The following is a 15226-nucleotide window of genomic DNA, read 5'->3' on the forward strand; positions in this document are numbered from 1 at the left end:
GTGAACTTTAAAAATAGCAGATATTACTCTAAATATTTATGAGTTGCTGTGAATTAAAGCAATGGGAGTAAGTGTTAAATAATCACAAGAAATAAATTGAAAGAAGTTGGTTTAGTGGAACAGAGCAGACCCAAAAACAGAGATTGTAAAGATATCTACAGACATCCAATTCTCACTGCAGTGTAGTGCTAGTCAAGTTACTTTTGAAGATGGTATCACAGGTATCTCATTGAAGCTGTAGAGAGCTCTGACGTTAGCAGCTTAATTATACCACAGGCCACAGCCATAAACAAACTAAATCTCTGTTGAAAACGGGGTGGGAAACACAAAGTTTTTTCTCCACAAAATTATTGAATAACATACCTATTTGGGCTAACCTTGCTGTGTCTTATCTGTTTATTTTGCTGTTTTTGCCACAGAATTTTTTTTAAAAAAGATAAAAATGAATATTACTACACAGTTAGTATTTGCCTTTTCTTTTACTGGTGGCTGTGAAGGAAACTAATGAGTAACTATGGCTTTTTCTTCTTTTTGGTTCAAACTGGAACTGGTTTACTACTTTTTAATATACTTCCCTCCCCTCTAATGGTACTTTCCAGATATAAGTTCCTAAAACACAGGGAAGAAAATGAAGGTCTAAACTGAAGGGAAAGACCCAGTCATACACTTCTCAGAGAAAGTCTACCTTATACCAAGAGAGTTCAACAGGTATTTAAAATAAAGCTTTGTCAGCAGAAGATAACAGAAAGCTCTGACACTGATATTTACATGGGTTACATAAAACCACTCTAATTTTGCCTAGACTACTTATTTGAAATAATACGTGTAGCAGAAAACAGAACCTCATAAAATGTGTGCAGGTTTTCTTACCATGTGAAGTTTTTACTCCCTCCCCCTATTCTTCTATGCACTTGTGAGAATTATCTGTCCAGCTGAACACACATACAAGCACCAATGCACCTTACGTATTTCAAAAAGCTTTGGGTCACCTTCTCAATCTTGCATTATGATTAACTTGAAAACCAAGCAAGCTTCAGCTCTAAATGATCAATTCCTTTCTCTGATGTTCAGAAGGCTGCTATTTGCTAAAATGGTGCAAAATTATTGTTAAAAGCCAAATACACCCCCTCTCAGCACATACAGAAGACATTGTATCTCCAGACTATGCTAGACATCCATTTTCCTGCAACCACAGCACAGGAGAAAATACTTAACTACAATCTTAAGTGACATCATAGTTACTTTTCCAAGTTTGATTAATAAAGTGTCATAATCCTTGAAGATTGACTGATTTACTGTTTTACGAGGTTTTTTTTCTTTTTTTCTGAAATGTGAAATTATCAACTAACTTAATTCATTTTTATTTGACCAGAATTAAATTTACCCTCACTGACAGAATAACTTTAAAAGGAACTGAGGGCATGAAACCAATAGCCCAAGGAGCACACCATTGGAACCCTTTTTTTGGTTCAAGGGAGAATCCAACTTGCTTGTAAAATTCCTAACTTCATTAGACACAGACTTTCAAAGAGACACAACTACACAAAATAAACTGCTGCAGTCCATTATCCTTGGAACTTTATCTTGTCACCATACTTTAAATCAATGATTTAATGACTTTCTCTCCAGAATAAAAGAGAAAAAGAAACTTAAATGATACTGGAAAAGTCAGTAACTAGATATAAAAGAATTTAACTTATCAGAAAGATAGAATATTTGAAAGCATAAACTTAATTTTTAGTGCTTGAATTGAGAGAAAACAAAGAACTACACTTTTATCATATTCTAGGCTCATTTCTATACTCCTCAATTACATCAGTTGTATCATTCATCTTTTAAAAAAAGCAGCAGGAGTAGAATGTTATTCTTCACTTTCTGTACACATTCACTTTCAGTATCATAAAAAATGAAAGGTTTGTTTCGAATTCAGCTTAGCAATTGGCCACAACAGAGTATGCACTAACAAAGTATAATTGGGTATGGTATAGCACTGGATGAAATACTAATCCTGCATTCATAGAGGAAGGAAAGTCTCCAGCCTCATACTTCAAATTGCATTCAAGACCACAGATGGTCAACTACCAACAGCTTGATATTATTGCTTTAAGTGAAAGGAAAATCCTTTCCTTGCCATTGAGGAAAATAGTGAACTGTCTAACAGTACAAAAACAGATGCAGTCCCTTAATGTAATGATTTAAATTACTTATAATAGTAAAACCAACCAACCAAACAAAAAAACAACAAAAAAATCCCACAACCTCTTCCCTCCCAGAATATTTAAAGTTCTTTCCAGAAGTAAATCATGATCAAATGGCCAGGAGCTAAAAGCAATTAGAAAGTAAAGGTAAGAAACTTAGTACCCCTAAATACTAAAAGACCGAATGCTGTTTTGGTCTTTAAAGTGGATAGTTTTAATGCCTTCATTTATTGTCAAAGTACTATAAAGAACATTTAAGCACAATACCAGGTCCTAAACAATGCAACCCTCCCTATAATTATGTGTTATGGGTAGCCACTGGTTCAAGTAGCTAAGGCTGCATCAAGAGCTTTCTACCCTAAAATGAGGAAATAGCATCTTAGAAGAATTTGCTACTTACTTTAAAAAAATGCATCTTTCTAAATAAAGAGAATGTGGGTTTTTCCTGATAGGCTCTAGCAAAAACTAAAAGAAAAACCTGACACGCTGGAGCAGGTCTGACTGTGGCTCTCTCTGCTAACTTTGATTTCTGAAAGGTTAGCATCATCATCGAGACACAACTAGCTGTATCACAAAACTTACCTCCACCATTCTTCTGACACAGATAGGGGAATCGCCACACATTCCCCAATCCCACAGAAAATCCAACTTGTGCCAGAATATATTGGAGTTTGCTATTCCAAGCAGGTCTTTCATCTTCCACATCTGAACCTTCTTCAACATCTACATCTTTTTCTTCCTGATCATCAACCATAAGTTCACTCTTCTTGAAGGCATCATCGGAAGAGTCCTCATTAGAGAGTAGGTCTTTAACTGACTCAATAACCTCATCATCTAGTTCTCTTTTCACTACCTTGCTGTTCTTAGGCATTTGTAATTTGAAACAAACAGCAAGGAGATGATGTTCAGCTACGTTCAGTCTACACTGAAGTAGACTCTCCCTCTGCTTGGGAAAAAATACTGAATAGAAAGACTGAAGATGGTGCCTGATGAGTCCTTGATACCAGGGAATCAAGAGTAAGGACTTCTGTTTCTGAATGCTTGTTCTAATGAAAGTATCTGTGGAAAAAAAAATTAAAAGGATATTATATTATTATGCAGAAAAGACTTAATTTTGAAATCATGTGCTTTGTTTTACCCATTTCTGCATAGCTCAGTGATTTGACAAGAGGAGAAAACAAGAAGAAAGGGATGTTAAACCACTTTCAAATAGTAGGGAGTAAGTCCACTATTTAGTCTAAAAGACTTCATAAAATACTTTTCATTCACTTGTTAAGGGTTTTGTTTCGGTTTAGCTCCTAAGGACTGGCAGGTTAACTGCTCATACTTTGATACCATAATGAGTTCTCCTTATCAGGTATAAAAGGGTATGCTCTTTACATAAAATGTAGAAGCCCAACTCCATTACTTCCAGACTTAATAGCTGTACTTGAATTTATTAAAAGTATATTTTAACCAAAGTAAATTAAGTTTTTCAGACCATTTCAGAAAGTTGTGCAGCAAATAAAGTTTTGATAGAGAGGATGCACCTAGTAGTTCAAAAGCAATGGTGATTTATTTTGTTATTCTTCATCCTGGAATACATAATCACAGTCATAGTCTGAAAGGAGAGATGCTCATCTCTTATATTTAGATATTTTTAATTATCTCCTGTTTCTAAGAAATTATCTGAAATATTAGAAAAGCCAAACTCATTTTAAAAGCCTACTGTTTAAAATGCATATGTACAGAAACAAAAACGCCTGCGTTTGAATACATGTTTTTCTTAAACACAGTCATTTAAAAAGACAGACAGACTTGCTTGCAGCTGCCATACAAAAAGTAACCCTAAGATTTTGGGAGGAATGTTCTTCAATAAATTCTTCACTAATCACATGGGATAAAACTAGTGTGTGCAAAGCCATCTGCACAATTAAGAGTCTTAAAAGGGATTTAGATTATGTGTTAAGCTTCATGAAAGCTCTGCAGAGGGCTTCTGTAAAGAATACACAAGAAGACCAATCAAGAACTGCTAACTGACGAGAATCAGAAATTACTTCAGGAAACATGAGACCTTACAGCTTTTGCTTATGGACTTGCTGCAACATCTGGTCCATAGTATGAAGGCTGCACCATGTCCTGACAAAATCCCATGCAGTGGAGAACTGTAAGGGATGTTCACAGAGTCACTGAGAGATCAAGCACCTCGCAGCTGCTTCCGTGCCAGACCCAAAGGAAAGACGTTAAGCTGCTGGAACCCAGCCCATAGCTTACCAAGATGAGGCTTCACAGCACCAGAAATAAAACCCTGACACCACAATTACTATCACCAGCCTCCTAGCCAACAGGGCAACTACTTTTCTCAATAATTTCCAAGGATTTGGAAGCTGAAGTTCACTCCAATTGCCTACTGAACTCCATCGTAACCTCTTTTCATTGATTCCCTAGACTCCGGTCACGGTCTTCTCACTTTCCCTTCTGTTACTGCCTTCTCTCAGCAACTCCAGCTCTGGCAGCCAGCCCAATTCTTTTAAGCATAGTAGAACCTACTTGGCTTGTGATCTGCTTCATGTTCACCACTGCCACTGAAGGGTTCAGGGTCCCATAAAGCTTCCTTCTGACATGCAGTGGGACTAGCACGAGGTTTAGCTTTGACTGATACCAGTTCTTCCAAAAAACAAAACAAAAAAACACACACACAACAACCTAATAAAAAAACCCAACCAAAAAAAAAAAACAAAACCAATAAAAAAACCCAAAAAAACCCCAAACACCTAAAGTGAATGAGCTAGACAGAGAACAGTAGACTAGGGAAAAAGTTGTTTATACAAGAGAGAAATCATAATACTCTATCCTGTATATCTGGGCTAAACGAATGCCTGTGTGGGCCTCTTTTCATATGTTCTGTCTTTTGCATTGCAGTCTTCAAAGGACTACACCCTCTTCTAGTTCATACATGATTCAGTAGCTCTTAGTTCTCACTGAGATACCTATGTAAACTTAATACGTTAAGTTGAAGCATTTAAGGAGTCCTAATGGAGTTTTGGAACCATGAGCCACAGCATCTGGTACTACAAACATTACTTTTAGTCACATTTCAAACTTTTTTCCCCTCTTTGTTCCACTAATGCAAATTAAGAGAGCAGCTTCTCAGTTCCAGTAATTAGTAATAAGTTCAGGGAATACATTAAAATGAAACAGCTGAACATGTGAAACTACATCAGTATTTGTATGTCTGAAATCCTTCTCTAACTGTAATAACGAAGAGGGATTTTCAGTCAAAAAGACACAAGCCATCCATCAGTATTTACTGAAATGTTTTAAAAGGTCATACCTGTTTTAATTATTTTAGATAGAATAATTTGCAGGGCAGCAACATGATTTATCTGGAGCTCTCACTGATGAGTCAACTCCAACAAAAATTGCATCACTCTGTCCTGTCATGCATTAAACACTGCACTGCTACACTTCAGGGTAAATGGGCTTGAGACTTTTACTCCCAGCACAGTTTCATCATTTCCCTTTCATTAATCTTGCATTAAGCAGTATGTTATCCACAGAAATATCACTGTATAGACTTGCAACATTTGCAGGGCTTGAGAAAACATGGGAGGCATGCTCAGCAGACTGGTATATGGTTCTAACAGTACTGCTTTCTGAATTTAATACATTATCACTGGCCAGACTGTACCAAGGATGGAGGACAGTCCTTCTGGACACATCATAAATCCAAAGGCACTCTCCAACTGTCAAACTTAACGCATCTCTGTATCAAAGGAGCTGGTATTAAAGCAAGTAAGGAGTCTTCTTCTCAAGAGATACTACCATCAGGTACAAATGTTTGAAGTGTGGTCCCAGCTGGTTTGTGCAAGGCGTCTACTGCTCCATGCTCGGCGTTCCCAGAACGCAGTCAGTGACATGCACAGAAGCCTCTCTTTGATCCAGAACAAACCTGCACAGAAGACTGATATCAAACTACTCAGCTTAAGCTAGGTCCAGGCACGAATGCTCCTGCGTGAAGGCTGAATAGGGAGAAAGAGTAGAATTATTCACCAGCACTGTTTAGCCAAACATGAAGCACTGAACAAGCTTTCTTTTCTTTTTCCTCAGAGTATTTAACTCAAGCACTTCACCATATAAAATGCTATTCTATGTTCCCACACTATTTGGATGTATTCCAGTATTGAAGTTCATCAGCATGACACTAGGAAATACCACACCAAATTCTGTTAAACATCTTCAGTTAGTTTCAGTGCTTGTTACCTTCTACACTGCCTTGTACAGAAATACAGCACTATGTGATAAGACAGATAATTTTATAAATTCTTAGTAAAATGGTCATTTGTTATGTAGATTTTTAAATGATACTTAGGAGAAACTATCATTATATAAAGACTCCAAGTGCTAAATCTTGTCAGCTATTTTGAAATATTACTATGATATTACCAGTATTTTGGATTAAAAGTAAAATGTCTAAAATATAATTTAGCCTTACTAAAGCTGTTTGCTTGTAGGTCGTACTTTATTTTCTGTCTTGGATCTAGATCACAGAATTTGAACAACTGATTTAGTTCTCAGCTTCTCATCTTTTCATGATCCAAATGAGGTAACCTGTCAGATGAAAATACTGAAGTAAAATTTTTTATTATCACATTTATCGGAGAACATAATATTTTTCTGGACTTTTCCATGACTGAAATGAGCAAGTAAGAAAGGCCTTCCTTTTTTATGTAAAATTCCATTTATAAAGAAATCTAAAAATACTCTTAAATAGACTTAACAAGGGTCTGTATTGTTTGATGGAATTTAACAGAACAGAAACTGATGAACAGTAAACAGTTCAGTTAAAAGAATATTTAGAAAATTATTCTGTCACTGAAATAAGAGCAATCAATAATCTGAGTCGGCATAAACAAATTTTGCAAAAAAACTTACTAAATCAAACATATGAGCTAGATTTTAATTGTCTTACTAGCATTGTCCTTGATATGCTAAAATCTATTTCTTTCACATACTGAAAGATAAAAGAGTGAATTTTTTCTGACTTTTTTGATATCAATAAACTGCAGACCCCAACTTTCTCTCTCAGAACACAGTGGGAATTTCAGGGTTTTTTTTCATGGAAAAAGAATCAACTCAATGCACCAGCATGCAGAAGTAAAGTAACCTGATTAGACCTCCACATTACTAACAGATTAAGCAATAATAATCCCTTGCAACAGGGAATTCAGGCCCAAATTAGCTCCCTGGGAGATCCAGGCTCGATACAGAACTTTTACTTCAGCTTCAAGCCTGCATTCAGAAATGCTGGCACAGGGAGATAAGACTTGCAATGCCCGCACTGACCAAACTTGCAAGCGTTTGCAGTAAGACCCAAAGGAACTTCATCAGTCAAAGCACCAAAAGACATTGAAAAACTTTGCTGTATGTTCTTTTCTCACAATCTTTTTTGCATGGAATGCCTAGTAAGGGAGTTGTCCTGCTTCTACTGAACACTGCTGCTCCTCTTCACCATTACACTGGCAATGAATCTTACGTTGAGCTCCTTCCGATGCACCTCTATCACACAGATCTGTGTGGCAATCACTATGTAGATGCCTACTAGAAAAACACTGTGCTTCTGGTTCTCTCAGCTGTGTAATACCAATAAATAATTAAAAGTTATGAGACTGGAGATTTTCCCAACACGTACAGAAAAACAGACACAAAAATACCCCCTCACTTATGGATTTGGAAGTATAATGAGTACAGCTGCCCCATGTTCTTGAAAATTCAGCACAAACCTCTATAAAAGCCATTTGTAAGGCAATTTCATGTTTAAAACATCCCACAGTACTATTGCAACGATTGATATAACTAAGTATTAACGAACTTCTAGCAGTGTTTTACCAACATAAATTAGAACTACAATAATTCATACACTGTGTTTCTTTTTAAAACCAGCACTCCCCTCTGAAAAGGAAAGCCAAAAATACTTTTTTCTAACACAGTGTACTTTTTTCTTTTATAATCTTATTTTTACTTCTGATGGAAACATAGCAATTTGACAAAATTATTTAGATTTCATTTTTAATGTGTTACAAATAATCCTCAATATCTTTTTAGGTTCAATGTTTGCCATTGAAGGGATTAAAGAGATCAACATTCTGTTCTTCAGAACATGCTGCTGTGAAGGTGGTAAAATGCAATAAAAAGGTACAGCCAGTTCACATCACTATAATCTCAGCTTTGAAAGTAGACTGTCCCAGTGTGGTGCACCAGTCCAGTCCCACAAGCTTGTGTCTTATGTTCCTGTTCACCAAATTTCCCTTGGCTCCCAAGGAAGAAACCAGTATGGTTAAGCAGAAGACATGGAACTAAAAGTCAGGATTTTTACCATGACACATGTTCATGAACAATCTTTATTGATATTCATGCCAAATGTTTCAGTCTGTATGAAACCACTGGAGGAAAATCATATGCAAAAGTGAAGAAGAGGAGCCTGGGAAGAAAAAGCATGATGGGAACAACCAATACAGAAAATGAAAACCAAAGGTTTAGGAGCAACGGACTGCTGTAAGTCTGCACAATAGAAATCTGAGCAGACAGGATGATGGGAATACGTAGTGACCATCATATTTGAGTGAAAAAGAGAGGAAGAAGACTGCAGGAGCAAACCAGGTTTCATGGGAGTACTGACTGTGAAGAATGGCTATCACTGTGGGAATCTGTGTATAGATAATTATTTCAGGAAGAGTTACACTGGTACAGTACTCATTGCACAGATTAAACTACTGCTGCAATGCAGCATTGTGTTCTTTGGTGGAAATAGGAATACGCACCATAACCTTTTTGCCTAGTCAAGCCCATCTCTATCTGTGAACTGAAACAACCATTACGCTGCTCTTCAGCATGAACTACATGATCTAGCATTTTTCCTTACCTAGTTTAATACAGCCCGGCAGTAAGATAGAGACTCAAGAGGTGCTTAACTCAATTGCAATTAAAGATAATTATATTCTATACAATTATACTTGTATTAGCATGTCTCAGAAAATATCACTGAAGAATGTAAAGAAATCTGTTAAACATTCCTGACACTGTAAAAAAATAAGTGCTCTGTGGGCTATGGGAAACTTAAAGGCAGTAGAAAAAGCTTTTATTCTGGTGTCTACAACAGAGTTATTCATACTATAGCGAAACTATAAAAATGCAACACTAAATTCACACCTGCTGCAGATACAGGTGGTTATACAGACTTCAGTGACACTGCATCTATCTCATATTGCTGGGAAATTTGTTCTCCATTCCTACAAAATTTTGTTCAGGGCTTTATCCTACAACAAAACCCTGCACAGACCCAAATGCAAAAAATTTAAGGTCCAGATTAATCTCCTAAATTTTAGTTACAGGACCTACTACTATTATAGAACAAACACAATAAACTGACAAAACCCGCAAAGTTTCTTTTTCAGGATTGCTCATTATCAGCAGACTTGATCTTAACAGCTTATATGACTACTGCCAAATCACTGGCCCAAGAGAAACATCTAGAGACAGAATGTTACAACCTAGAGCTCTTAAATGTCAATTTTTCTTTTTACTACACATAACCTCTAAAGAATTAATTTGCCTTACTGTAGTTTCTCAATTCTGCTTTCACAGGTTTCTCAGTATTTTCTTCTCAAAAATCAACCTCACTGAAAATACTTCAGAGACTTACAGGATGAGCTAACTGTAACCTCCTATTCAAATGGAGAAAATATATCACTTACTCAGTAGTTTTTTTCTTATATGAACTTTATTGAAGGAACAAATTCAGTAGTTATAACTCCTTCAAGTGAAGCAATCTCAGCAATTATGAAGAAACTCTGCCCCTGGTTGGTCAAACTCAAAAGGTGTAACTACTGGCAACTTGGAACAAAACCTCCATATTCTAAGCTCACCATGTAAGATACAGTAGAACCCTGAGTTTATTGTACAATTTTATCACATTTCTCAGAAGTCAGAGGTTATAAACATATTAAATATTTCAATAAATTAATTATTTAAATTGCAAAATCAATTACTGAAAATTAATTATTACCAGATATACAGTTGCCCTGAGACCCTAATTCTCTGACCTCTGTGCTTTAGAATGGATCAATAAGTAAATCAAGTTGTCCTTGGGAAGAATTTATGTGACTACTTCCTCCTCTGCGTTTTTTACATACAAGCAAAAAGCCGAACTGAACACATGGGTTACTTCTCATCACATCTGATTATTCGATTTCATTACATGAATCACGCTTTCAAGTTATGCTACAATAAATGCCTATGTCTTTAGAAAGAAAATTATTAATACCAATTCTACTACAGAAAATCAAACACCGTAAATGTCCTATTACAGTTTTCATCCCTTCTCCATTTTGGCTTAGGGAGAGCATGCTGAATTACTAATATTGCAGTACACATTTCTGACACTTGAAATGCAAAACTGTCCTTTGCCAGCAGCAAGAAACTCTTTTCCCAAATAGACTACTGGCACTATGACTCGAGGCACTGCTGTCCACAGCATTATACAAACTTCTTCTTTGCTTTCTACCATATAAACAAGGAATCCCTACCTTAGGAGGGAAGGGTAAGAATGCAGAGCTCTGTTTCAGTGTAGACTTACAGGAAGCTCAGCTCAGTTACTGCCATTGCCTAATGCAACCCTTCTGGCAGTTACCATGGCATTTTCACACCACTTGGCACCGTCTCACCAGGATTTGGGCTTCTGGCTTTTCAATAGAATAGCATTTGGTTGTCATCTGTCAATGATACTTTTCCTAAATCATTTCAATACGTTTCCTGAGTACAGACAAGGTTACTTTGAATGAATTTTCAAGGACAAATGGAGTTGCGCAAGTTTTAATCAGCCACCTGCTGATAGGTCAAAGTTATTCCGCAACTGAGAATTCAGAGATCTCTGAAGTCATATGGAAAAGCTGCTACCACTGCTATTATGCTTTTGAGACTGAAAACTGTTCTTCCAAAATCAACAGGTACTTTGTCTTTAATTAAGAGCATTATTCATGAAGATGAGTGAAATGGTCAGAACAATGGAAGTAATCAGGAAAACAGGTAAAAATATCCTTAATGTTGTGTACACTTCTGGCACACTACTCTAGAGATTTCCAAAAAAAAAAAAAAAAAAAAAGCTTCCCAGAAAGATTCTACTACAAATATCACTTGAGTAATTCAATACCACTTGAGCAGTGACTACTCTTTAAGAATGTAACAGAATGTAATTTAAATCAAATGGAATAGCTGCAATGAGTAGAATGTGTTTCTGAATAAACTGTGATTTTTTTTCTGACTAATTCAGCATTTGAAAAGTTTTGTGCATATGGGCTTTATGCAATATGGAAAAAAAGCAAGTGCAAGAATGACAAGAAATGAAAGGTCAACAGGAATCAGATTAGGCTATAAAACTAGTTTCAAGATACCTTTGCAGTTTCACACACTCAGTTCTCTGTATTGGTGATACATCTGAAGAGCTATGAAATGGTTTGGTTTTCCATGTCCAGATAAAAACCAATAGGATTTCTTGTTCTTGAGTCTAAAGTGCAGAGCTGAGCCCAAAGGGAGTGTCTGATACGCACTGCATGCGGCTGTGATTCTAAGATTATCTTAATATGGGGTGTGGGTAAACAAAAAAACTTAATTATTAGCCAAAATGAAATTAAGCAATCTTCCCTAAGTATTTTTCACAGTTTCCTTTCTAATGTGACACTGATAATGGGAAATATATTGCTAAATAGAAAGAAACTGATTATGTTGTCATTGGTTTTAATCAAATGGAGAAAGCTGCCCGCGTAGTACATCCAGCATACATCTGTATGGCATCAAATAACAAAATATTTACTTTACTTACACTTTTCTTTGTAGGGGGAAATAGGGTCCACATCCAATGGTATGCCACAGTGACACAGATGATAGGAAACATACTATTTAAAAATTATTAGGCTTATCTTAGAGAACAGTACTATGGCAGTGAGCTTGTTATGTAGCAGTATCGCACTGAAGATAAAACAGTTGATGATAATGTGGCCTTAAAGTGCAATTTACTTCAATAGATGAAATCCCATAACAACTCTCATGTGTGCCAGTCAGTGTGACTGTGCGGACATATTACAATCATTTCATTTACTTCCACTACGAAAGCGAAGAAATTCCAGTTCGCTCTAACACTAGCAAAATGAGAACAAAACCAGGCAATACGGGCACAGAAAATTAGAAGGATTAATAAGCAAATCGAAGAGAAAAGGAATCACTAGGAGAAAACTGTAGGTATGAATCTACCCTGTCGACATGCCGTAGTACACGGCGGGCTGCAACCATCAAAATCCTCCACGGAAAATAAATCCAAGACGCACGAGGGTTGGGAGAAGGTCCTCATTACCATACCCACCCAAACATGGCTGACACCGGGGCGCACCAGCCCCCGGCTGCGGGGGGTTGCCCCCGCCTTGGCGGGGCGAGAGCCGCGAGTGGCGCGGCGCTGGGAGGCACCGGGCGGCCCCGCCGGTCGACGCCCACGCTCCGCAGCAACAATGCAGCGCCCGGGCCCGGCCCTCGCCCCGTTGCGCGTCCGCCCGCGGCACATGGTGGCGATGGAGCTTGCGGGCCGCTCCCGACGGTACTCAGCTCTCTCAGCAGCTGGCTCGCCCTGCTCTCGCCGAGCCCGGGCTGGTCCGTGCGGCGAGGCACATCACCGCGGTGCTCCCGGGGGGAGACAGCCCGCGCCCCCGCTCCTCCCGGAACACGCGCTACACACGCATCTGCGATTTTTTACGCAACGCACGGGCGATGAATGAAATCTCTTTCACTGGGAAAAAGATACAAGTTCCTCACCCTTGCCAGTAACAATAACAATAATAATAATAATACCAATTAAAACAGCCCCCTACATCCTTTTAACCTACCGCCGAGTTAAAAACACATGGGCTCCTTTTAACCGGCGCTCGCTATTGTTTCCCGAGGGGCCGCCTCTCTCCCCGCCAGCGAGAGCCTGGCGCCAGGGCGAAAGCAGCCTCCCCGGTGGGGTGGGGGGATCCCCGACCCGCAGGAATACGAACACCGGGCGGAAAGAAATCCCCCCCCCCCACATCCTGCCCCTTCCCGCCCGGCGACACACGCGAGGCGGCCCCGCTCCCCCACCGCCCCAGCCGCATGGCAGGGCTGGGAACGCGCGGGCCAGCCGCGTACCCACGCCCAGCGCCGCGCCGTGCCGTGCTCTGCCGTGCCATGCCGTGCCTAACCTCCGCCCGCCGGGCGCCAGCTGCCAAAAGGGGAGTCCGGGTGCCCCCGCGGGCGGGGATGGCGAGCGGGACCGTGCGGGCGTAGGGCTCAGCGGAGGATGGGCAGTAGCAGCCACATGTGCCCAACCCTCACTGCGGCGGCGTTTAAAGACAGACATAAAAGCGGCGGGGGGAGAGGAAAGGGGAGGGCAGCGCCGGGCCGGGGGAGCCGCACCTCCTGACGCAGGGAGGAGCGCCCACCCACCCGCCTGCAGCAGCATCTCTCTGCCGGAGGCGGGCGGGGCGGAGGCCGACGCGGCAGCGAGAGGACAAGGAGGGAGGGGGCTCCATCCCCGCCGCCGCGCTAAAATCCCGGCGGCCACGCTTAGGCACCGCGGGTGCCTCATTTCTATCCTCATCTTCATCTCCTGCCGCCTCTGCGCCCAGAGGCGTGACGGTGCCCCGGTCCCCTGTGCCGCTCACGGGCTGCGAGCGGCCCGCCCTGGCCTTCCTGTCGGTGGGGTAGCGGCATACGGGCGGGGGGCGGCCTGGAGGCGGGACAGGAGGCACACAGGTGGGAGCTTCCTTGGGGAACACGTAGGTCTTCCAAAAGAAGGGGATTAGTGGGAATTAGGGGGTGGGACCCAGGAAGGAAGAGAGGTCGGTCGGAGGCAGGGGGGCGGCCGCAGCGAGTACACCTGCTTGCTGGAGGGCGGGAGGTGTCGGAGCAGGCTTGGGGGCTGAAGGACGGAGAGAGACGGTGAGAAGAGTGGAAGGCACAGACCATCCCCGTGGTGATGGTGCACAGGTCTTGTAGCCCTGACAGCTCCTTCAGTCGCAGGAAGGTGATGATTCGCTCCAACGCCTCCCCTAAACATTCTGTCATTAAGTGTTCACTGGCCTTCAGTCAGTTTTTTCTCTGCTTGCATTTCTTTTTGGGGAAGAAAAAGAAAAAGGCAGATCGATCCTGCTAGCAAGGAAGACTTGTAGTAGAGATGAGGAAGTGAGCTGCTCAAAGGCGCGGCAGCCAGGTGGGAGAGGCACATTGGCTTTGCTAAGGATAGGCATGATCAGATGGAGAATAAACTGGTTTTAATGTTCGCTCTGTGAACAATTATTGCAACAGCTTCAGTCTTAGCATACATAACCTTATTATACCTTGTGAATCCGGAGATTTTCCTTCAGAGTAGAGAAGATAGTCGGCCTAGATGGTTTGTATTTCCTTCATCTTTTACTGAGAAACCTGTGGTACAAACTTACTTTCATTTCTGCTTCCTTATTAAAAGTAATTCATCACAGCATTGGGCATTGCTTGCTATTGGTGCTAGTTCACTTAACTAATAATTTCCACAATGCATTTCAATTATGTATAAAAACAGCCCTGTAGACAATGGATTTTGTACTCATTGATTGAATATTGTTTGCAACTCAGGAAAAATGAACCTGCCTTGAGTATGTTTCTAACTGTGAATTAAGTTTCTTTTATACTAAGTACTAATAAGAGGAAGAATTTATGCTTTCATTTACCAAGTCATGAGTAATACTTTTATTTAGTAAATTAAGTAGTAATGCTATCAGATGACTGCATAGTTAAGTGAAATAGGAAGAGGTTATTTCTGGATCCCTTTAGATTCTGTTAGTGGTGAGCTTAGATCTGAGGTAGGGATCTACACACACACACAGACACAGAGAAAGGCTCGTTTGCTGGTCAGACTCTTCAAGTGTCTCTGCTTGTGACTCAGGAGATTTGAGGATGGACAGAAAAAATGTAAGTGGAAAGCATGAAATGCCAGCAAGACAAAAATC

General features: G+C 40.1%; 1 protein-coding gene across 1 annotated transcript in view; it reads right to left on the reverse strand.

Moving 5' to 3' along the window:
- The window catches only part of SLC6A15 (solute carrier family 6 member 15), a 36326-nt gene extending 22770 nt beyond the window's left edge, over positions 1-13556 (reverse strand). Inside the window, exons 1-2 of the mRNA XM_066183325.1 lie at positions 13442-13556; positions 2781-3257 (exon numbers count right to left, since the gene is read on the reverse strand). Of these exons, the coding sequence (XP_066039422.1) occupies positions 2781-3069 (289 nt within the window). The 5' untranslated portion in view covers positions 3070-3257; positions 13442-13556. The remainder of the gene's footprint in view (positions 1-2780; positions 3258-13441) is intronic.
- Positions 13557-15226: the final 1670 nt, after the last annotated feature.

The sequence above is a fragment of the Chamaea fasciata genome, unplaced genomic scaffold (assembly GCF_029207755.1).
Source record: "Chamaea fasciata isolate MVZ Bird 193981 ecotype frontalis unplaced genomic scaffold, bChaFas1.0.hap1 SCAF_5, whole genome shotgun sequence".
Taxonomy (NCBI): Eukaryota; Metazoa; Chordata; class Aves; order Passeriformes; family Sylviidae; genus Chamaea; species Chamaea fasciata.